General features: G+C 36.4%; 1 protein-coding gene across 1 annotated transcript in view; it reads left to right on the top strand.

Moving 5' to 3' along the window:
• The first annotated feature begins 7,649 nt into the window (after positions 1 to 7,649).
• LOC136253805 (probable serine/threonine-protein kinase DDB_G0271682) overlaps positions 7,650 to 26,372 on the top strand; it is a 32,553-nt gene continuing 13,830 nt past the window's right edge. The window contains exons 1-5 of the mRNA XM_066046463.1: positions 7,650 to 7,776; positions 12,412 to 12,513; positions 13,952 to 14,050; positions 22,315 to 22,413; positions 23,728 to 23,808. Coding sequence (XP_065902535.1) covers positions 7,762 to 7,776; positions 12,412 to 12,513; positions 13,952 to 14,050; positions 22,315 to 22,413; positions 23,728 to 23,808 — 396 coding nt within the window. The 5' untranslated portion in view covers positions 7,650 to 7,761. The remainder of the gene's footprint in view (positions 7,777 to 12,411; positions 12,514 to 13,951; positions 14,051 to 22,314; positions 22,414 to 23,727; positions 23,809 to 26,372) is intronic.

The following is a 26,372-nucleotide window of genomic DNA, read 5'->3' as shown; positions in this document are numbered from 1 at the left end:
ATACTTCATTGAAATGAAAGTATGTTGACAATACCACTCCAGTATGTACATGCATTCACTGTTTGTACTCTTGTAAATGTATGTACATTCACTAATACCTCTATGTTTATTATGTTATTGTACTGTACAGTAGGACCTCGATTATCTGAACTTCGATTATCTGAACCCTCAATTATCCGAACAGTAGCGGTGACGGTTCTATTAGGGTATTTGTCAACAGGTGTATGTTCTATTAAACTATTTTGTCACAGGTGTATGCTCTGTTAGAGTAGTTCAACAGAGCTCTATATATAAATCAATGGGCTTCATTTATCCGAACAAATTCACTTATCTGAACACTTTTGTGATTCAGCTGGGACACATGTGTTCGGATAATGGAGGTCCTACTGTACTTACTAACACCTTGTAGCAGCTGGAGTTGCAGAGACTGATGCAACACATAGCTACCACCAACACTATAAGTAATATAAATGCAGTGGTGGACATATAAACTAGTAGAGAATGGTTATGATAATAAATACCAGCCAACTACAACTGCTATGGGTATGTGTTAGTGTATGAGTATTGATCCACCAAAAATAATCTATGTATAAATGTAATCTGTCATTGGAAGTATTTTTCAAAAATAATTATTGTATTGGTTATGCTGTAGAACTCGGAAGTAACCCTAGTCACCCACAGAAGAAGTCAGCTCACAGTGTGATTACTGATATCATATCTGAGAAGCTTTTTACATGCCTGGTAAATGTGTATGTATATGTACACATTTCATTATGAACTGTCAAGTGGATCCAATTATAGTGTCAGTCTGTGTGCACGTAAGTAACTAGGCTACTTGTTAGCCACATAATTCCATCTGTCTAGATGACAGAAGATAAGTCGTATAGTTATAAACTAACATTACTCAAGTACTCATGCATTTACAGTATATCTGCTTCATAAATCAATAATTTGTGACAGGATCTGCAACAATCCAACACAATGGTTCAAGCCTAAATTTTACCAAATAAAGCATTGATTACGATGGATAAAATAATATACTTGCATATTATTTTTAAAATCTGTAAATTTTTAAAATGCTTTGTTCTTTGTGAAGAAAGAGTTCAACAGCAAAAACCTGGATATCATCTTATTTGCCTAATCAAAAGAGGAGTTTTAAAATCTTTGTTTTAGTGCAGGAGCCCAAGTTATGGCCATTCGTTTACATCACCTCAAAGTGTTTGATCTTTCTTCAACGATTTTGTCTTTGTATGTAATGAAGAAAAATGATACAGAGGAAAATTTACCCACCAATGGATTCCCCTCTTCATGGCAAGCAAGATGATGCAAGTCTCCATTCTGTATAGCATTGTATTTGTACATTACAACTGTTTCAGTATGTGCCTGTAATTTATTTCTTTATACTCGCTCTACAAATTGATCTGTTTGTTGCTACTTTGTAGACTGTAACTCAGAAAGTTATTGGCATACAAGACTGTACCAGAGCATAAACTTTACTATGTAGACTGTACATATTGAACAATAAAGAGTGTCATCGTGTCTGCTTTTGCAGACCTGGTCACGAGGCTGAATTATTGCTATTATTCACTATACCTATACATATGCATACTAGTATACAAAGTTGTTGAGGTAGTTACTTTAAAAAAGGTTATATAACTACATAGTTAATAGTTGCTCACTAATTTTATCCCATGTAACTTAGTTACTGTTACATAACTTGTTACATTACCAGTTACTTTATATGATTAGATTTTTATTCATACAGTAATGTTACTATAGTCACTTGCACATGCTTGTTTTTTTTTTAAACTTTTGAACATGATTTTGTGATTATTATAATAAAAAACGTATACCTCAGCAAGGGAAAGTTAGAGAGAACTATATATGTATGTGCACTTCCTAAAAATATTATTCTGTAATTATTTCAGTTCAGTGTCAACTATATAATAATTGTTCTGTCTGTTATACTTAAGCTGAATTATGAAGTACAGTACACAGAATGTGTCTACTTAATGTGGCTGTAATACGTCTGATGCTAAATTTAGAGAGAGGGAGAGTTATGGTTGTTAAAGTATGGTCACTATCTATTATTGCTACTGTAAGTACTGTAATTACTACAGTAATTCAGTTACTTTTCAGGCAATTGTTCTATTTTGTAACTTAGTTACAAAAGCAACTAGTTACCCCCAACTCTGTAATTCTCCGCCCCCAGGTTATGATATACTAGAGAGCTATAAGGATCGTGTGTGTGATAGTCTACCTGCTGACTGTAACACTACAGCAGTTAGACTACAGACAATGACTGGAGCCTTAGATTACATGATCCAGTGGGCACTGACTGGTGACATGTCACAAGTGGACCATCGTATCTACCAGATTGTGTTACGTTTTGCCCATCCTGTTATCTATTGATGGTTTGTATTTATTTTGCATTTTTAGTCCTCTGTGCTGAGATAATGTCAGTGGCAGACTAAACTTCCTTTTAAATTTAATTTAATCCTGAGTCAGTAGCACTGTAGCTTTAACTAAACCACCTCCAAACCCATATGTGTAAATGTCTACAGGGGTAAAGTTGATTTGCTAATCCATGTGAACTGAAAACAGGAGTCATTTAAACAAGCACACTATAACATAGCTAATGTAGAATAATAATATTATACTGTGACCAGTAGCGTGTCCATTGCTATTTCAAATAAGTGTTACTCTGTACATCCTTACCATAAATGTATACTGCGATCTCAGTGTAAAGTTTAATAATATAATAATGCATTTGTCACTAAATTATGATAGCTACTGTACTTAGAACACATAGTTTGCATCTGTGTGGTAAATACATTATCAGCAGCATACAGTTGCCTTAGCTCAGATATATTAACTTCTGCTGTTTAACTTACACCATTTTTCAGTATTGGTCTCCCCATCAAGTTGGAGATATAAACAAAATTGAAATGGTCCAATGTCGCTCTGTGAGATTTGTGCATAACAACTTTAACAGAACAGCTAGTGTCACGACAATGTTAAACCAACTGAACTGGCCAATTTTAGAGCTTAGAATAAACCAAGCCAAGTTAAACATGTTTTACTAGATCATCAGTAATCTCTCGGTACCACATGACCATCATCTACAACCACCTAGGGTCACACTAAGAGATATATGTGACCGAATTTGACAAAACAAGGCTTCCACACACATCCACTTTTATGTCTTTGAAGTACCATAACTCAATGTAGGAGTATGCCATTAGTTTCAAATTTTGAACTAGTTTTGTACTATGCTATGGAAGGACTTTGTGAAAATTTTAGACCAATAGCTTGCTGAGTAGTCAACTTACAGCTGGTTAAAGTCAGAAAATTGGATGTACGTGGAAGCCTTGTTTTGTCAAATTTGGTCACATATTTAGCTGGAAGCTAGAACAGACACATATCTGTACTCCTTTCCATCTGTCATCAGACTTTGGACCTCCCTGAAGAAATTGTAAACTTTATCAACTTTTAGAAATTCACTTGTTTAATAAGCTTAAATGTTTTGCTATTGTTCCGGCAGTCCAGTAGATTTCTCTCACTATCAAGCACACTAGTTGTATGCTATATCCTGAGTATTCAACTTTAGGGCATCTAGTAGGCTGCCCCAAGTATTCAACTTTAGGAGACGCATCTAGTAGGCTTCCCTGAGCATTCAACTTTAGGGGACGCATCTAGTAGGTTGCCCCGAGCATTCAACTTTAGGGGATGCGAAAAGTAGTATTAACGTTAGGTTAGGGTCAGGTTCAGCTTTGACGTGGTTTCTTCTTCACCTTTGTCTTCAATATATAGAAGTTACTCAACTCGGAGACATAATTATAAGGTAGAAGCTAAGGGAAGAGGGTAGCTGGAAGCCACGTAGCACAATGGGTAAGACTTTGGGCTCAAGCACTGGAGGTCCCAGGTTCAATTCCCGATCAAATAATTATTTTGTATTTTTTCATTCAATGATCCTTTTTTGTCTAAGTTTTATTTTTATTCAAGTGACTGCCGGAGCAATAGCAACAGCCCTATTTATTGTGAATATATGTCATTATGCAAAAATTTTAAAACACATTGGTTACAAACATTTATGGCTAATCATAGATAATATATACCTTACTATAGTAATATGATCTATCAAAATTTATTACAACGGTACTGCTGTGCAACAGTCTTCTGCCATTTCCATTATACATCTCCATCACGTGCGAGGTTAATCACGAGATGCATTACCTGATGAATATAGGATGTGCCCAATAAGACTAGCACAGAGCCGTACCAGTGCGCAAGTAGCTACCAGAGAGCTCCAAGGTTGTGAGTTTGGTGTGATTTTTTCATTTTAAAAATTTCTACCTCTGAAGGGGGTTCATCCAAACCATCCGAACCCCCTCTACCGACAACCTTAGCACACATTAATCTATCTATGACCATAGATAGTATATTCTATATACATACGTAGGGTACGTAGAATACACTATCTATGCTATGACACATATTCATGATAATTGTTACATAATACTGCATCTTAATACTTTAAACATACCTGACCTTATGGAGTTTTATTATTGTATTATAATAATAAATAAAACTTATGTTCTACATGATTGTGAGATGTAACAGCATTTACACAAATGTGATAATGGCCAGTGTAACAATGTACATTTAACCATGTAGCTGTTCATCTAATCTTTACCATTATAGTAGAATTGACAATATACACTAAAATTGCCGAAATATGTTAATCAACATCCTAAGTGAACAGTTATATGGAGCTTCCCTAGTTTTTTGACTGATTTAACTCAAATTTCATCTCCAAGCAAAGTAACTCTTATACCACTTCCATAATTGTGACCAAATTTGCAAAAGGTATCCTTATATGTACATGCCAGAAAACAAAGCATTATAACAGTTGACTCCTTATACTGATCAAGTTGCTCTTTGTATCAAAATGCAGTCAGATACCGTAGCTTCTGTGATGAAAACTTTCAGACAATTTTATGCAATGATAAAAGGTTATAAAGCTTCAAAGTTTAAAAAGTGGGTCAACTTTTGTGTGAGAAAGGCAGCTTTTTGCAAACTATTCACAATTTTCCTTGAGTATAATTATACCATAATAGTAAAGGCTATAGCTTGTCAAGCAACACATTATGGGGAATGCTGTCTAACTTTTTTTTAATATTTATATCTAAATATAACTTGCTTGTCTAAGTTATTATAAATATATATAGTCCAAAACATTATTAGGTGCTGGAGGGTTGACCTGCCCTGGAGGGTGCTAAGTTGCACTAAGAAAATAAACTTGGAAATGAAGTTGATTATATTATGACTTTTGAATGATTATTGCATAAAAGTGCAACATCTTAATTCTACCTGATGGCTATAGTAACACAACAATTTTGACTTAGCTAGACCTACTGCTGAAATGGCATATTGCTAGAATGCATGCTTTATATTGTGCTTGACTCACCAACTTGAAAGTTGAACCAATGTGCAAGATGACAAATAAAGGATCTTGACCTCGGTCTTGACTAGAGGTGGTGAGACTTCAGTCACTCAACTGGATGGGCGGCCTGATACAGCCCAGTATCAGTGGTAGACCAATATTATTATTATGATGCAATCCTCCAGTTACAATAAATAGTAGTAGAGCAAACACTAGCCCGAGAAGAACCTGAAACTGAACAAACTATTTTCACCACTTTACAGCTTTATACTGCTGAAACAAATTTATGGAGAGTACTTCAAAGTTTTACAGATTATTATCTTGAGATTTTGGGATTTTTATTGGGTTAAACAAGGGACTCGGAGATTTTATGATTTAGCATAAGATTTGAAGACTCAAAAGTTTGGGATTTTAGGATTTAAAAGATTGTTGAGATTAAAAGGATTTTACAAGATTTTTCTGGGATTTTAGCAGATTAAGGCTAGATCCGGTGCATGGCAGTCCCCTCGCTATACCCATACGGTATGTACCATACACGTATGGTACGAAATACACATACAGTATAGAACATAATAATATTGTAGACTCCAACTGTGGAAGTGGTCAAATGGCTCCACCGCATGCAGTAAACTGAATTTCCACAATCATGATAATTTGAAAGATGTGAATGATTTTCTACGTCATCTCTTTGGATATACCATAGCTACCACAATGTGATCAAAATTATATTTCAAGAGTTTGACAAAACACTGTTCACACGAAAATTTTAAACTAGGGGCGCCTAGCTGGTTTCTCCTGAAGTTGGTTTGGCCAAACTGTGTGTCCTTGTCAAAACTGAAGTAATCATTTTTGCACAAAACACATTCTACAAGGCTCGCTCTTGAAATTAAAGACGATCATTTCAGTATAACTCTTAGGCCACCAATTGTAGATTCTTTGTTTCCTGCCACCCGCCAGCATGGCAATATTAAAGCCACATGCAAATTAAAAATATTACTGCTGACAGGGAGTTATGTGGTCATGTCATTGGGATGAAGACTAGTGTCATGGTGTAGCTAATATTCGATACGTGAACTCTGATGTGAGCTTCAGATGTTATGTTAGCTATTTAGTGCATGGCTCTGAATACTAGCAGTGGGTCTCTTGGTGAAACTGGAGATATATAGCTACATTAATGAACACAATATATGTGAAACATTCGGAAAATTCACACTGTTGAAGTTGATGGAAGAGTCAAGCTAGTTTCACCACGAGCATGACAAATGCGGCCTTTCTGGCTGAGCAGGAAACATGAGGGATCTGCAACAGTTCGAATCTAACCTTCTAGAGTTTTTTATTTTATTTTTTATTTTTTTTAAAGTAAAAAGATATATACAATAATAAACACTTAAACAGTGGGTAGAGAGGCAAACTCTGCCCAGTCCTGGGATGATGGTATTGTTGTCATTTTTTAAGAGTAAAAAGATACAATAATAAACACTTAAACAGTGGGCAGAGAGGCAAACTCTGCCCAGTCCTGGGATGATGGTATTGTTGCAATCATAGAAACAGCATTGCCACGTTGGACATCAATGGCAACCTTCTGAATCAAAAATTGGGTGGCCCTATTATCTTGTTGAACCCTAGTAAAATCTTTCAAATCACACTAACCTTCAATCTACATGTAGCTCTCCTAATCTGAGAGCCACGGAAAAGGCAATTAGGAGTTAACGGGCTCCCTTTAATATATAGCTAGACCTATCCTTAATTATTAACAATATAATAAATAATAGCCGCCCGTCTGCATGGCTGACTAGGACGCTAAACAAGGAATCACAATTGTTGTCCTTACCATAATGAGAAATCCTTTTCATGTACGCCCCTAGAAGGCTTATCTGCCTTTTCTTTTCGTTCTTCCTCGATCAGATGAATCCGTACTGATCAAAGGTAAGGTATTGATGACGACTCGCCGGCGCTTTTTGCATTGGATTTTTCTCCGGTTTCCAATCCCGGTCGGTAAGGCTGGCTACAGGAGGTGGGGCACAGCGTTTAGTAGCCAAACGGGTAGGTGCATGCAATGACACATGCACACCATACTAGACCTCGTAGCTGACTGCACGTACAGTAGCTACTAGCTATCTATGGCCACACAAACGATCACCACCTCTAGTCTGCTCACGTGACTGGAGTGGGTGTGTACTCAAGTGCTGAACAATAACTCGAGGATTAATTTCATTAGTGTGGCGCACCTGACTACCCACTACTCGAAGAAACTATCCCTTCCAGCCCTCGATCCCTATTGTCACTTTGTTAGTTAAAAGAAAAACTCCGGCTTAATGGCACGGCGGAAGGTTAGCTGAATGCTTCAGGATTCTAGTATATATTTATGACATAATAATGTACGTATATTAAAACTGATTCTATTGTAAAAATAACATGAAGGTACGTATACTAATTTCTCGGTAGAAGATAGGGGTGGGGGTCTGGGGAAGAAGTTAGCTAACACTTCAGGCTAACACTTCAGGGTTGTAATTTTAGCCACTTCAGAGCAGTGTTTGTTGGAGGGGCGCGCGGGAGACTTCTCCTAAAATCTCAAACTCCCACCTCCCTCCACCCTAAAATTGTGAGTGACAACTGCACTGTAGCTACATTGAAATGACATGCACACAAAACTATCAGATACATCATGTGTAGCTGAAACATGGAGAATGTAGAAAAAGGGATGGTGACTTGATCCCCCAGTCTAGGCATGCGTCAGAGGAGTACTACAACTGGGATCTGAGATTTTGTTCTGCATTCAACCTGTACTTAAACATCAACTTCTCACTCAGGTTAAAAACTGCATACAGAACCTTAAAAATGCTCTCAAATTGAGTCTCAGATGGTCTACTGTAATTTTTTTAAATATTCTCTGGCTATATACATGTATACAACTATCAAAAATAACATAGTGCTGGCCGGCTATACAATATCCAAGAGCCCAAGTAAATATCCATGCAGTATCTTAAATTAAGAATACTACACTCAACTCTCATATTTGTCCATAAATTCAATCTCAGAAAGTGTAGCTAGTGTTAAAAATTACCTGCTTTCAAACATAACACGCATAACCAGCAGAACGACGTTTGGATTTCAAGTAATTTCAGAAAGCCTAATGCTAATTACAAAAATCAACACTGTGGCATAAGACAGCCTCGATAACTACTTTTGCAACTTTTATATGATTGGGAACTTTCATCTGAACACTCCCCAAATTCCTGATTCCCCCACAAAGGAGAAATCCTGGAATAAACACTGCTTCAGAGTTTAAGTCTGCATCAGTTTGGAATATTAAGTACATACGTATGGTGTTTGTCTCAGCATAGTATAAGCCCAAAGCAAAATTAATAATATAATTATAATATTCCCTATGCCCAAAGCCAGTATTTTGGCCACAACTAGCATTCTCACTTCTAGCTCTTGGGTGTTGAAGGTTAGCAGATTATGACAACAGACTATCTTGACTGTTCTATAAGAGTATAAAGTATACATGTACTTTACTTGACTATTCTATTAGAATGTCTGTATGACTGTTCGATTAGAGTAATTGATTTCCTATATTCTTACATACACTGTTGAGATAGTTTTGAGATAGCTCTCACTTTTTCACCTATGATATTAAATACAGAAAATCTGTTTCATGAGTTTTGTATTATATTTTAAACTGCTACAACTTGTGAAGTAGTTAACAAGGTATACTATTTCTTTTAAAAAATAGTTAACAAGGTATACTTCATGTACCCCCGTATACCCTCATTTCGAGCTCTAAGCTACTGATTCTTTATAATGTAACATCAGTGTTGATCTGACTGAATGTATATATTTTTTTAGTTTGTTTTATGTTTATTAGTTGAGGAAAACAGCATCAGCCAAGAAAGCATACAAAGTATACAATGACAGCAGAACAAAAACTACTACCACTATAATAGCAAGGATAATAAATTGTCTGACAGCTGCAGTATCATAGTGTTGTTCCCAGACTGCTACTTTCCCTTTAGTATTTGGGTGGGGGAAAATACAGTGTAGGGTCTGGTGTAACTCCAATAACCATTTCATTCTGAATCAACAGATTCTGGGGATAATTTTGAAAGGATGAAAACAAACTGCAAACAAGATTCTTTCTTGTCCCTTGTACCTGCTGCAGCTACTGAGTGATTACTGCGACAGATGCACGAAACATGAAAACATACATTTTGCATTGTACGTGGCATGTTTACAATGTTTCTCAGAATCTTGGAATTTAGGCTATTGGAGTTAGACTACCTAAATACAAAGTGGAAAATAGTGGTCTGGGCATGAGACTAGCACCATCATACAATGCAGCAAGCATGCAGATATTAATACTCTGTGCATGATAATGCGAGGGTTGATATTGTAATGATCTGCAGCCATAATGCATTCTTATTCCAGGAACTTACAGTCTGTGTCGTAGTGCTGTGAACCTGCAGAGTTTACTAAAACCAGCTATTGGAAGGTGAATAATTGGATATTGACCAGTTATTGTCTGATTGTAAATTAGCAGACATTATGGTACTCAACATGCCTGTTGGAAGCCTTAGGGTGGTCCCAAAGTGACCATGCCTTACAATAACAGTTATTACAATTACATACTTTGAGCAGTGTTGGGAATAACGAGTTACAAAAGTAACACGTTACGTAATAGTTATTACATTTTGTGATTTCAAATAATATAACATGCTACTATTCATAGTCTAGTAATATAATGTAAGTTACTTTCAAGGAACCCATTGTCCGTTATATTAGTAATGAAAGTAACGTGTTATTACGTAACGCGCTATTATTACAGTTCGTTAGCAATGTGTAACGATATTCATAACACATTACCAGTTCCATTACTAACCAATTAGTATTACTCAACAGCTTAGTAGCTGCAATAAACTACTGTCCCAATCCCCTATAATAAAATTATCCATATTAGTTCGCACCACTGACAACTGGTCACGTGATTTGCCAGCAATGTTTAGGTATGGCTGAAGTAATAATGAACATCTCTACACAGGTGCAAGAAGCTAGTAGCTATATTTACAGGAGTGTTTACTATACGCTAGCTAGCTCAGTAACTAACATGCAAGCGGCTGGGTGTAGAAAGGTATATGATGGTCAGATCAAAAGTAACTTAATGTAATATATTAAGTTACTTTTCATTTGGAGTAATATGTAACTGTAACTTATTACATTGCCCAAAAGTAAAGAGTAATATGTAATATATTACATTGACAAAGTAGCTTTCCCAACACTGTTTTGAGGTTATATTATGATGTTAACACTTGTCAGCAGGGATAATTTATGGTAGGTGGGCAAAACCAGTTTAAAGGTTTCTTAGCCAATAATTGGCTTGACCTAGAAAAAATCGGTTAATAACTGGTTTTTCCATACCGGTTCACAACACTAGCTACTGTGTGGGTTCCTCCCAATATGGCTAGTACAATATTTTGTAGATGTACGGTAGGCTAGATGTTCTTCTAGGGTTATGTTCAGATTTGATGTATTATATAGAAGGTTAATACTTGAATTTGTGTTCATACAATAAGATCCATAATTTTACAAACTGCTATGATGGTTTCTAGTAATGAGTCCCTTATTTTTTTATTTACAACAGTCCTGATTTTTAGTAAAGAAATTTACTACTAGTGACACTGAAATTAAAGCTATGCATGATGTACTTAGATGTGCATGAGGTGTACCAGTTGCTAAGTGTGTTGTCTCTTGTATATACTATTATTCTTGTATGCACACTATGCTCACAGTCAGTGTTCAGTGTTATATATTTTTAAACCAAAAGGTGGAACTTCAATAATAACCATTCTGTACTTTGGTATTTCTCTTCTTTGGAGAAAAATGGGTCAAAGCAAAAGAACAGCCCTCAAAAACAAGGCATGGGTTTATCTTTTTCCAAACTTTCATGACTCATACCTTTATATGTATGCCATCTTGCAACTCTTACCCAAGCCCTACAATACAAGTTACAGAGTGTAAAACTCTAACCAACGCTGACTGTTGTGTTAAATATAATGTGTGCTCACATCTCCTGTTTTTGCAATAATTGTCACAAATAGACATTGACACTTTTCTTCTACAAGTCTCTTGATCATATTATTAAAAAAGTTTAGTAAAGTTCAGTTTTATGCTGTGTAATTCTATAGTACCATTAATATGCTGAAAATTCTTACTGTTGCCTTTAACTGAGTACGAATATTGGAGCACAAGATATACAACATGATAGCACCAAACCCGCCTTAATTATGTAATAAAAATTGCCAGTTGCTCGTTATCCCATAACTTTAGTATTATTAATCTCTACCACGTCTAAATTTTGTAAATTATTTTGGTGACCATGGGATAAACACTCACTACCTGGTTTTTTCAGTGAACATTTATGTCAGATCCTATAAGTGATAATATGACATGATTTGAAACTTTTGTGGTTGATACATTTTATGAAGGTTAACAGTAAAACATTCATGATTGTAAATAAAATCACAACATCTAACCAGATCTGCAAAAATGTATAACCTTTCCATCCATGTTTGACAAGCCATAACTCATCGTGTGTTTAATCCATTGTCTTAAAATTACATCCAGGAATAGTGCTATGTTAGGAGTATAAGGTGACCAAATTGCAGGCTGGTACCATACACACAGGTTAAGTTATGGATTGCCGAGTACATGCAATTGGAAGGCTACAAGACCCCCTTTTTGCAGATCCGGTCATAAACACAAAAATGTTTCCTGGATGTGTTTACTTTCTGTTTGAATAACTGTATTCAACATGTTATTTATCCTCTCTCATTATGTGTGGGGTAGTCATCCACTTGTTATAAAAATTACACCTCTAACTCACACCATGTTATGTGTTGTGTCCAGTAGTGTAGCTGTATAATACATGACATGTTAACGTTATTTGTTCCATTATATGTACACTGTAGTATAGCATTAAGGGATTATGTAATGCTGCTAGAGATGGCAGACTCAGTGATGTGCAACAACACCTACAGAATGGCGTTGATGTGAATGGGAAGAACTGGCTGGTGAGTTGATACAATGTGTAGTGAGTTGACTTGTTCCCATAAGTGTTACCATACTATTGATGATTATCATGTTTAGCACAAGCTGCATCGGAGTATTATGTAATGTCCAGATACTGTAGAACAACCCACCAAGCTATGCTGTAATACCATCATTCAGCTGTTATTTTCACTACTTTTATTGCATAGATCCCTACTTCATTTTTAAATTAACAATTTTTAAAATACCAGTTACATAATGTCCAGATACTGTAAAACAATATGAAGTGAATATCCCTACTGTGCTATGTAATCAAAATGCACAGTAGGGACATTCATTTCATGAAGTCTCTGCTTTAGCATTGAACAAAATAATTGTTATAGCTAATGGGCCAAAGTAGGGACTTTCCCACTGAGCTATGCTGTAATACCATCATTCATCTCTTGTTTCACTACTTTTTATTGCATAGATCCCTACTTCATTTTTAAATTAAAATACTAGTTTGTTTAGTTTTTTGTTGTAGCACAGCTAGCTACAGTGTAACTTGTGACTATTCTGTTAGAATATCACACATGACTGTTGTATTAGAGTATATCCTGAGTCAGCTAAGGGGTGTGCAACAAGCTAGACCAATAAGGTCATCTTCTCTACTGTTAAGCAAATAACTAGATTGTTAAGAGATGTGCATGGTCTCTATACTCTACCATTATTAGTCCACCTAGATTATTATTATTTGATGGGTGTGGTCTTGGACCTATTGCAAATGAGATCCTTATTGCGAAGTTGTAGTTAGTTTACCTCTTATAGTAGTGCCAGGACTAAAATCCTTCTGAAATCCAGCTCTGAAATAATTCTGTGGTGTTTAAATATGCTGCTGAAAGAACATGTTGATACAGAAAATTAATGCCTTGATATGGTTTCGTTGGATGAAGAAGAAGACAAGCAGCCTGATTGAAGATAAAAGGAAAGATAAGGTGCAGAGAGCCTACACTCATTGTAACCCCAAAAGGCACATCCCACTGGTCAATTTGTTATTGTGGTGTAAAATGGTGGTCATGCGCTGTTTTTTTTTGCCTCCAGGCTTGCAAATGTGGTCAGGCAGGCAGTGGGGCAGGCAGTGGGGCAGGCAGTGAGGCAGACTAAATTTCGAGTTTTGGAAATTTAAAAATAAAATCTTTGTCCGGTCACCAGTAAGTGTTTTCTTGTTTTCGATGCTGTATTTCATGTTAGATGGACTAACACTATTCTGCAAAGATGAAGTTTGTGACGTTTCTTTTTTAAAGTGGCAATAATGGTGGTGCACGTTACTTTTGGGAGATCCCTACTTAGACAGTACTACCGTACTGTTTGATACTCCAATGCAGTACTTTTTATTGCAGTACTACTGTACATTGTCCCTACTAAAAATCCTTATACATATAGAGTATATTATGGCATGATGTGATTGTTATCATTATATAGGGTGGATCAACTGCCCTACATGTAGCCAGTGCTAGAGGACAAGTGGAGGTGGTCGGCACTCTACTAAGTAGTGGGGCTAACATATCAGCTAGAGATAATGTAAGTACTATGGTTCACACTAGTATAATGTATAATCACTACATACTTGGCATTTTATCCATAAAATGGAGATGTCACTGACAATTTATGCACTTATCGTATATGGACACATGTACATATAACAGCCAATCAGAGAATTTCATAATAGCCTGCATGCATGACCATAATGAAGTTTGGTCAGATATAATATCTTAGCTATCAAAGAACAAGGATGGAGCCTAAGCAATATTGTTTACCCATTTGGTTTGTGGTGTATATTGGTAATCATAACTCTCACTTATTCACCAATAGACACTGCATTTTTATCACCCAAGTTGAAAAATTGAAATGCTGAAATTGGGCAAAACTTTAGAATAGGAACAGCTGTACTAGTACTCACCTTCATACATGTACAAAGAGCACCTCTATGATAAGAACAGCTCATTATAGCAATATGGTATATTTCATGACCACATAAAGTATATTCCAGATAAGTATGATTTCATATTTTCATTAGAACCACATTGTTATGGTGTTAACCACTTCAAAATCTTGTTGTCTCATCTGTTATAGCAAACCTCTCCTCCCCATCTAAAAGAATAATCTATCTGTGGGCCCAAGCTGACTTTAACATTATCCGAAGCAACATTCAAACACTCTGTGAGGACTTTCTCAATAACCACTCAAGTTCAACTTCTGTTGATGTTTTATGGAATGAATTTCTGTCCATTTGTAATACCTGTATGGATTCAGTCCCAACCAAACTAATTTCTTCCAAATGTAAGCACCCTTGGATCAATAATTACATTAAGAGACTGACACGCAGAAAGCAGCGTGCATACAATCAAGCTAGATGTTCTAACCTATCAACAGACTGGTCTAAGTATTACGATCTTAAAAGACAGTCCCAGCACGAATATCGTACAGCTTTTAATAGATATGTATCCAACCTTGTTGATCCTAATAAGAACACAATTACTAAACGTCTGTGGTCTTTCATTAAGAATAAAAGACAAGATTCTGTTGGAGTGGGCACCCTCAAACATCAGGGTGAAACATTTGTGGATGTTACAGACAAAGCAAACCTCTTAGCAGATTATTTCTCCTCTGTTTTCACCAATGAAGATGTCAGTCACTTTCCTACGCTAAGTACTGATCCAACACCTAGCATACCACCAATTCAGATACATGTGGATGGCATATACCAACTACTATCCAACATCCAACAACATAAGGCATCTGGGCCTGACAACCTTCCTGCCCATTTTCTTAAAGAAGTGGCATATGAAATCTCCCCAGCCTTATCATTGATCTTCCAGGCTTCTTTAGATCAAGGTGCACTACCAAGTATCTGGAAAACTGCGAAGGTAGTTCCTATTTATAAGAAAGGTAGTAAGTCAGACCCACGCAACTATAGACCTGTGTCCCTTATGTGTATCTGCTGTAAAATATTAGAGCATATAGTATATTCAAGTGTGTCTAATCATCTATCATCTTTTAACATTTTATGTGATGAACAACACGGTTTCTGTCACAAAAGGAGCTGTGAAACACAATTAATTTCCACGGTTAATGACTTTGCCAAGTGTTTGAATCATAAGGGCCAGTGTGATGTACTCCTACTTGACTTCAGTAAGGCCTTTGATAAGGTTCCACATTCCCGACTCTACCTCAAGCTTCAACATTATGGGATTGATGGATCTATCCTATTGTGGATTAAGTCCTTCTTAGCTTGCAGATCCCAGTATGTAGTGCTAGAAGGGAAAAACAGCTACTCTAAACAAGTTCTCTCTGGTGTACCCCAAGGTACTGTACTCGCACCACTTCTGTTTTTACTGCACATAAATGATCTCCCTGCTTGTGTCAATAGTAAGATTAAACTGTATGCAGATGATGTCCTACTGTACTCCTACATACATTCCGAATCAGATTGTATAGCCCTACAACAGGATCTTGACAAACTCATTGAATGGGCTCATACTTGGCGGATGGAATTTAACGTTAAGAAATGCGAACACTTGAGAATTACCAATAAAAGAAATCCCATCATTCATAGCTATCATCTGGAGAATTCTATCATCTCTGAGGTTCCTCACACGAAATATCTCGGGGTCACCATTGACCAGCAACTATCATGGAATGAACACATTCAAAGAGTCACTAGCAAAGCAAACCAGGTTAATGGATTCTTGCGCCGTAACCTTCACCAATGCCCTGTTTCTGTTAAGAGCAATTGCTATAAGATGATGGTCCGTCCCATTGTTGAATATGCATCCTCTGTCTGGGCCCCCCACACCCACACCAACATAAACCAACTTGAGTCCATCCAAAGGAGAGCAGCTAGATTTTGCTACAATGATTTTTCTGGATTTAGTAGTGTAACAAGAATGATGTCATCATTAAAATTACCTACCCTCGAAGAAAGAAGAAACAAGTCTAAGATAACTACAATGTATAAGATAATTAATGGCAATCTAAGTATACCCACAAATGATCTAATACCTAATCATCGTCCATCAAGGGAAGGTTATTATAAACAGCTTGACACTATGATTGATTCTTATAAATTTTCCTTTTTCCCTTCTACAATCAGACTCTGGAACACACTCCCCCCCTTTGTAATTCACTCCCCTACCTTAGATGAGTTTTGTACTAACCTGAACATTCATTATGATCACACCTGTGCACAACAATCTTTTTGATTTCTGCACAGTAACAAATATAATAAATATAATAATAAAAGTATCCCAGAAATGTTGAAACTATAATTTCTTGTCTCATTTTACTTTAGTAAACTAAGTGCTACAGTGTATCCTGAGTATTGAGATGTTTATGAAACCAACATAATAAAATGACGGCTCTGCTCATGAAGGTAACATCAAGATAGCTAATCTTGAGCGAATTGTGAAAGTGATGCTATTTGAATAGTGCCACAGCAGACTGTTATCAACTTGTAAATCAGCAAATAAATTTCCACACAACTATATAGGATATCCAAAGTTCTCAATCCTCAAGGATTTCTTCTCTTTAAAACATTTTGTAAGTTACACTGCTGTGTTTAAACCATCGTAGTATGGCAAAGAAACATCACATTTGTGTACCATTTAGTTTATTATGATTTCAGCATTCTTTAAATCCAAATTGCAGGTCCGTGCATGTGATCTTTCATATATGAATAATCAATTGAGGAATATCAATAGCCACTGTAGTGGCTTGAGCGGATATGGTGCAGGCTTTTACTACTGAAAGTTTTAAGCAGCTTTAAGGGTTAAGGTTGAATATTTTACCATGTTGGGAAACTTCACTAACGTACCACCTTTTATATAAGACCTCCATAGTACAATTATCATACAGTACAATAGTGCTGTATAGTAGGGATCATGCAGAACTGGCTTTTCCAACCAAAAATATATCACACTGAAACCTGCATCAATTTCCCTTTATGACAACCTAGGCACAGCTAAGCCCAAAAATATCACCCAAACCTTTCCAAAAGTTTCTATAAAATTGAAAAAAAATTCTATTTAACATAATTTTATTCTGGCTAACTGATGCCTTCAGCCAAGCATAACTTGACAATGGATATAACTACGGGCTTGATTTCTTCGCTGTTCGACATTGCTTCATCCCGAGATGTGCCTTTTCACCAACTGCAGTATGCACAATACATGTATCATGGACTTTCCTTTGTACCCAGTTCTTTCACTGACAAACGTAAGGTGTCCATTTATTTGCAATAGTGCATTAGTGGCTTCCTACTATATGTGCTGCTTGACGTTCTGTGCTGGCTGGTGTGTTTGTTTCTCATGTGTTTGAGTTCATCTGTTTGTTCCAAATGATGGGTGCTGGATAAGAACTTGTTTTTAGCCAAGTAGAACAGGTACATGCTGATTAGTTAGCACGGTGTAATTATTTGCATTTCTTAACAGCCATTTCATTCTATGAACACCGGCTAATAGTTTGTTTTTCATGTGTTTGAGTTCTACTGACTGTTCCAGACAAGCACTCATTCTTAGCAAAGTATAACAGCACATGCTGATTGGTCTCATGTGTTTGAGTTCAAATAACAGTTCCAGACGACAGGGTGGAAAACAACTCATTCTTAGCCTTCTCACAGGTCCCTAGTGGGATAGCACAAAGAACTTACACAGCAAATTAAACAGTGTGTTAAGAAACGACAGTAATTGAACTGTGCCAACTATAATCAGCACGTACCTGAACACTGATGTACTAGCCTGTATACCCAGCTTGTTACAAATGAGATTGGCTGTTTAGGACACTTTACACCTGTGATGCTGGCCAACTTATCTTGTGCATGCAAGTTACCATCCAGAGCTATTAAGCCATTGTTTGATTATCAAGCTGCCAGAATTGCAATGTCCTGCTCATACAGAATTTTCAATGCTCACTCCTCAGAACTGCGGGATCTGACAGATCTGTTAAACTAATTTAACTAATGATTGATGTATGTGTGTGTGTGTTTTTTTTGTGTGTGTATTTGTGTTGCCAGGGTAAACCATAAGATCTAAAAATCAATCAATTAAATCAATTGTTATAGAATATCAGTACACCAATCTGTGTGAAAAATTACAGTTTATGTTCAATAACACATTGATGGCTTCCCATAGCTACATCAATTCATCTTCGAAACAAACTAGTTATGTAGATTGATCACCAGTTCTATAAAAAGAACAGGAACAAGTATACTATTTAGGAATTTTAAAGTAGAGTAGAGATCAACTAGAATATAGTGCACCAATAAAAGTACTGAAACAAGCTTATATTATGACAGCAAATTACTGTAACACAAAAAGAAATGAATATCCCTACTGTGCATTTCCACAGCACAGTAGGGATATTCACTTCTTTTTGTGTTACAGTAATTTGCTGTCATAATACAATAATATAAGCTTATTTCAGTACTTTTGTTGGTGCACTTTATTCTAGTTGACCCCTACTCTAGTTTAAAATTCCTAACTTTTTCTTATACTTGTATAGGTGGCTCCAGGATTTTTGGTGATTGATTTCTGATCAAGTGCATAGTTAGATTTTTGGTGAACATCAAAAGAATAAACAAAAAAAAAATAACTGCCTGCTAAGTATTGATTAATATCACTGATAAAGTACATAAAATCCTTATTTATAGCTACATAGCTTGCTACACTGCTGTTCTGAATACTGTGACTGCTTCATTAAAGTGATTGACTGCTCTATTAGAATATCTAGATCTGAACATTACCGGTTTCTGGAAATCTCAGAAACCCCCTGGAGCTGCCTCTGACTTGTAGTAATTAGACCAGCTGCTCATTATTGTGTAAATGTAGTCTTATTAACTAAGTGTATTGGCAGTGTCCTATGTATTTCGAAGGTAGACCATAAATTACTTAACATTGTCATTCATTGATAATAATCTGTTTTGAAGTGAACCTCCTTTTGTTGATAGTACCACCTATAGGGTCACAATTCTTATACAAATTGTTACAAACCCAAACCCACCATTAAATGTGATTGATCACACTTATTAATAGCTAAATGTGTGGAGGTAAGTTATAGAAGGATGAGTGATACTAGGATTTTGGATTTGATCCGATATTCGATATTTTATCAATATGATACAATACCAGTATGGTTCAAAAGCTGCTGAAATGAAGGTATCTTAGTATACAACACAAGTTTTTAGCTGGTTATAAGTATAAACTATAAACAGCGCTTCAAAATAGCTAGATCAAACATTAAAGTGCCATTTAATAATGCTCCAAATGGCAGTCACTTTTCATTTACAATGAAATCTTACTAATTGATCATGTGAGCTACCTGTATCAGCATTAACTCTTTTGGTAACAACTATTGGTATTTCTTGTATTGTATTGGTGGTAGCGATACTTTTGGTATAATATTGCCCATCTCTACAATTATGGTTTTGAACGATGCTACATTTTATGCGGCTTATTTTTGCTCATAAAATAATTGTGCTTCTTTCTATGCTTTGTTTCCAAACTGTTATATTTACTTTGCTTGGATTATTCTATTAGATTCTTCAAAGGCATTGCAAATTGCACTGGGAGTTTGTGCTCGTGGATCATGCTAAGGAAACATTCAAAACCTATATATATGTAATAGTTATACCATGGGAAAGAGTGCTTTGCCTGATATATACACACAAGCCCGAGGGCTGCAGGCCTGAGGGCGAGTGCGTATATACAGGCAAAGCACGAGTGCCCATGGTATAACTAATATGTTCTACTTTAGCATATAGACTCACCTAATTGGCAAAATCTTTAGTTGCTATACCCTTCTCTTATGTAGGGAACCAAGTAAGCTGTGATTGTGGGATTGAATTTTGCCAAACAATCTGTGATTGTGGGGTTGAATTTTAATACATCAAACAGTAGTTTGATTTTATTATTGCTAATAAAGCAATTTAAGAGACTAGTGTTAATTATGTTACTTTAATTGCTACATTTACAAAAGTAAAAAACAAACTACTGTTAATGTATTAAAATTGAATCCCACAATCACAGGTTGTTTGGCAGAATTCAATCCCACAATCAGAGCTTGCTTGATTCCCTATATAAGAGAAGAGGATAACAGTATAACATCAAAGAAATCTGATGATTTCTGGATATAGTGTGCACACCTATTAGGTATGCAATGTTTCAAATTAACGAGATATATGCACTGGTGGCAGTGCGTATATCTCGTTAAGGCAGTGTGTAACGAGATGTATGCACTGCCTTAACGAGATATATGCACTGGTAGCAGTGCATATATCTCATTAACATTTTGAGTCAGTGTGATATGTGATAATATATATGCACTGGCTTTCCTTTGATCTGAGGTGTGAAAGTGGTATATATATATCCATAGTATAGTATATAGTGCAAACTGACCAGGGAAATCAATGGATCAGTAAATCTCTGCATGCCCAATATTATGTTTCAATCAGTCTTATGCCTCATGGTTATACATATTAATCATAGCCAGGGTCAATTAATTTAAGTACTAACTCAGATAAAAGACACAATATACAGTACCTACTTAAAGCAAACAAAAGGAGCACATTTCTTGCAAGATATTTGCAACTTGCCTTTAATGCTGGCCATCTCGAAGAAGAATTTATAAATTAGTCCAAGTAAGCACAAGTTCCACCACTTATTAACTTTGTATATAAGATGCGTATTAACACAATACCCTTGAATTCTGTAATTAAATACTGTGTAGGCAGTGTGTGTGTATACACATTATTATGCTGCGCATTTTACTCTATACACAAACTACATAATAAACACTTAACTCTCCTTCTCCTTCTTTGTGCTTCTATGTTGCCTGTTGAACAGTTTCCTCAACTGCTTATAGAAGGCTACTCACCTGAGCAGGGGTACAGAGCAACCTATTTATACAACTGTTGCAATACTGTTTATTTACCAACCTCCAGGACAGAATCAAATAGATACACACAGACTATTTACAAAGGAATGCATAATACAGCTGTTGTGCTCTGTATTTTACTGTGTGTTGTGGGAACATCGATGTTATAGGCTCTGGATCCAAGATGTCAAAATGTATGATGTGCCAGTACACAGAGTATCACAATGTCAACAGTGCAAACAGGGAGCATAGTTTTCTACTATAACTGCTGTTTTTTGTCAGCTGCGTTTGTATGCAGTGGTAGGTTACTGATTTCATCACAGGAAGGTGCATGTCTTCATTAGCTTTGTCACCTTGGTTGCATAAGTGATGATGGGCTGCCTAATAAGTACCTCTTAGAGACTTACAGTGGAAGTAACCAAGGATTACTGCTTGCATGGTTTGGTGTATATGGACATTGATAGCAAAGATGGAATGTCTTTTTGCCAAAATAGGGATGAGAGGACATAATTCTGTAATGCACAGTCCAGGAAGTGGAAACACCATACCTGCTCTGTAAATACTCTTTCACAACCTATACTCAATTTTATCAGGAAATCATGACCTCAGTCGACACATAGCATGGCATGTAGTGATTTCTACTTCTACTTGTGCGCCTTCTCTCCCCCCACCTATATCCATGCTATATCATGCAGTTGTGTTATACAACAGAGTGGGTATTTGATTAAAGTGTTGCTATTGTACATTGTTGCCGGTAGTCTGTATGTCATTCAGTCATTTGCTTTATTAATTTGTGCAATTTTAATAGTCGAATATCAGTGTACAACATTAGGCGGTTATGATATGTACTCTATTATACAGTACACCACAGTGCCAAGTGTGGTAGTGCGTGGTACATGTGACAATTGTTTATTTAGGATGGAGATACTCCACTACATAGAGCTACTGACTGGGGTCGTTATGATACATGTTTAGTGTTGCTACAAAATGGAGCTAATGTGGAAATAAAGAACAAAGTAAGTTTTGTGTCAGTTTGTTACATAATCATTGTGTGAGCTTATTATCACATCAGCAGATTCTTCCCATGGATTAATGTGTTAAAGTTTTAAGTTATTGTGATAGCCTGCACCCAGTACTGATGATAATGCCATTATTGTTTATGGTTGGATGTTTAGCATGTATCTCACTAGTCATTAAATATAACATGTTTAAGCTAATAAAGAGATAAGCATGTTTCTAGGATATTTGTCAGCTTGGAGGTATTGTGGGTTTGTTATTGTTGAGGATGCAAGTAATGTAGTACTATAGTTTTAAACTGTCTGCGTTTAATATATTTATGTATGTACCAGTTTATTAGTAGCTGCATTTGTCTATGGAACTGCATGATGCAAGGTGTTGTGGATGATGTAGTGTGGCAAGGGTTGTTGTACGATCCACTACATGTGATGAGTCTTTTGGTCCGGTCAACAATATTGTTGCTCAACACCACTAGCAGCCTTACAAAGATGTATTTAGTATTTATGAATTTGTTGATGGTTTGTGGTGGTCATGCAAACAAATGTAGAGCACCAGCCTCCTTGTGCTTATAAAAGTGCAAAATGTATTTATGACCATGTTTTCCATGACTACTATACAGTGTGTAAATTGTACTGTGACACTTGCTTCATACATTACCCTGGTGTATGGTTTAAAACTTGAGTATATACAATTGTGATAAGAGTAGTAAAGCATCTTAGTTCACAATACAATGTGAAATTTGTATGATGTCAGCTTTGCAGTAGCTAAGTTGTCCAAAAATTGTGTTGTGCAAATTTTACGGAGTTATAAGTATTTTAAATCACTGGTTTGAGCTTATAATTAACAAGGTACTGCATGGATAGCGCCATCAGTTCATTAATGTTCTATAGATGATGACCTAACAAGCCAATTTCAATAATCTTATAAAGTTTCTCATACATCATTATCTAGATATATCCCATTCACCACAATCAATTCACCTGTAGAAATCAAGTACATGCTATCTTAATTGTTTTCAAAATAAACCATTGTTATTTATACTACACACAAGGCACACTATGAGTATGTCTATCAACTAGTAATACGTTTTATGTAGCTACATCGGTTTCCATTATGCTCCTTATTTGGAGAACATCATTGAATGGCAGTGAATGTGTCACCATACTTTGTGTGAAAATATGAAGATGAATGTATCATAATGTAATGTTCTTTTAAAATGTCTCAATATGGAGGCTTTATTCTGAACCAGGAATACACTATACATATGCATCTGTCAATGTGTAATAAATATCCATCTCTGTTTTATTATGTAGGAAAACAAAACACCACTTGATATTGCTAAAACTGAAGGACATCATAAGGTGGTGCAGTTGCTGTTGTCATATATGCAAAAGGTTTGTATAGCACCATCATAATAGTATATACAACTGAACCTCTGAGCTTTTATCTGGACACTTCAGGATCTATTGCCCAGACAGCTCAAATTAATATGTGGCTCATACTGACAATAGTGAAGTTAAAGGACAAGGCAGAGCCTAAAGGGTGCTGTTTACCACTTATGTGCCGTGGCTTGTTCCTTTTACTACTAAAAAATAACTGCCATTTGTGACACAGCACATTTTACAACTAGCCAAAAATTTTATACCAACTTTCACATGGCTCACTAAAGTGCATCTATAACGCTACTGAAAGCAGTACACTTTAGCAGTACACTTTAGCTTATATAATAATATTTGGCATATTATAGACATTTTTGTTCAGTAGTGTAAACTAGACTTCCCAAATACGTAAGAGAGGTTGCACTGTATACATGTGATAGTTGTGCTGTGTGTCTGACACTTTGTATTATTTGTATTTGTTTAAACTGTATTCACATATTACATGACCATCTCAGCAAAAGCCCACCTAGTTCATACAACCCCTGAATTACTTTTATATATACTCAGCATTATCTACTGTGTCCAAGGAATAGATCACCATTAGGATATTTATATTGTGATGACATGCAGCTTTTGGAATTGTACTGCTAGACAGTAGGAAGAGCAAAGAAATCAATTTTTACAGTGACCATACTGAAAATAAACTACATGCGCTTACATTCACAGCCATAACTTCCACTTGCATTACTCTACAGTCAGGGCCGCCCAGAGAAATTAAGGGGCCCAGGGAAAAAAGTTAAAGTGGGGTCCCAGATGCAAGGAGGTTTCCATTCTGAATCACAACTTCACCCAAGCTGTAAGTTGAAGACCAAAAAAAAAAGGTTATGACCTGCTAACAATGACAATAACTACTCCTCACCGACCATATCTCCTTATCTATCAGCTTGCTACACTGCTCCTCTGAAGAATACCGTGACTGCTCTATTAGAGTATTTAGATCTGACTGCTCTATTAGAGTATATCGATCTTTTAAACAGGTATTCAAGGGGCCCTTCATGGGGCCTCCTGGGGCCCCTTTCAGGCTGGGGCCCGGGGCAAAATTCCCCAGTTGACCCCCCCCCCCCCCCCCCCCCCCTGTGGGCGGCCCTGCTCTACAGCATTGGGACTGAAGACCATGGATCTTTACATACTTCACAATGTTTATATATATATATAGTACTGTATAGTATGGACCACAAAGGGGTGGGCATGGTCCATGAAAATATCACCCAAAAACCGGTCTCACTTTGAAACTAAGCTCAAAAAAGCCTTCAGATTGACTCAAAATATTTTCAACAAGTTGCTATGATATTTTAAAAAATTATTACAATGCATTCTTCATGGACTTACCAGCGTCCTCCTTTGTGCCCCATCTTTGCTGATAGCGAAACATATTGATTTGGCAGTAACGCATGATGGCTTCCCATTGTAATGGGAATTGTCTCTATTTTTCATAGTGGCTACTTTGATTGCAGAGGTGATCTTGGAACAGTTCTTGATTCGTAATGCTGTGTAGTAGGTTAAACATAGCTGACAACAAATGGATGCTTCACTTTTCAGATGATAATTGATAGCCGAGGCGTGCAGCACCATTTCTTCTTTTTGATGTGGTATGTGTGGATTCACCAGTCATAAAAATTTTATTTAAAAAAATATTAAACAAACAAGTAGGAATTTTCAACTACAGTAGGGACCATAGCACATTGATAAAAAGTACTGAAACAAGCTGGAGTAGTGCACAATATTACATCACAGTAAAACAATAACTGAAGGAGTGTTATATCCCTACTGTGCATTTCTATTATGGTATCTTGAGCACAGTAGGGATATAAAACTTCTTATTGTTTAACTGTGATTAAATATTGTGCACTACTCCAGCTTGTTTCAGTACTTTTGTTTTGATATGCTATATGGTCCCTACTGTAGTTGAAAAGTCCAATTTTTTGTGTACTTGCACTGTACATTCTATGCTTGTCTAAGCTGTCTTTGTAAGTCACTGTAGAAAGTCTTGCATAGCCAGACCACTATTTTTCTGTCACGGTGCCTGAATTAGAAAGTATAAGTATCTACTCTGAAAAGGGATTGGACTGCCACTCATCCTGCAGCTGGTAGCAATAATCAAGGGCATGGCTTAATCTTCATATGCTACACGATGCATGAAGTGAGGCACGTAGTGTGTTTGTCAAGTTACTGGTGTGACATATAGGAGACACCTTTATTTAAGGGGGGTGAGGTCTAGATTGGTGATACCATGGCCTAGCTGTACGTTAAAGACCAAAAAGAGGTCACCATCTGCTGGCAATAGTTGCCCTCCACCAACTAGGCTATATCTCCTTATTTATAACTATATACATAGCTTGCTACACTGCTCCTCTAAGAATACTGTGACTGCTCTTTTAGAGTATCTCGAATTATTGATGCCATTTATTTGAGCTAGGCTCTCCATCATCTTTAGGGGGGGCTAAGCCCCCATAATTTTTTTTCACAGGACAACAGCCTCCCTTCTCCGTCACCCCTGTCATAAAGTGTTCACTTCACTA

Source organism: Dysidea avara, chromosome 4 (assembly GCF_963678975.1).
Source record: "Dysidea avara chromosome 4, odDysAvar1.4, whole genome shotgun sequence".
Lineage (NCBI taxonomy): Eukaryota > Metazoa > Porifera > Demospongiae > Dictyoceratida > Dysideidae > Dysidea > Dysidea avara.
This window is presented reverse-complemented; position numbering and strand designations above follow the sequence as displayed.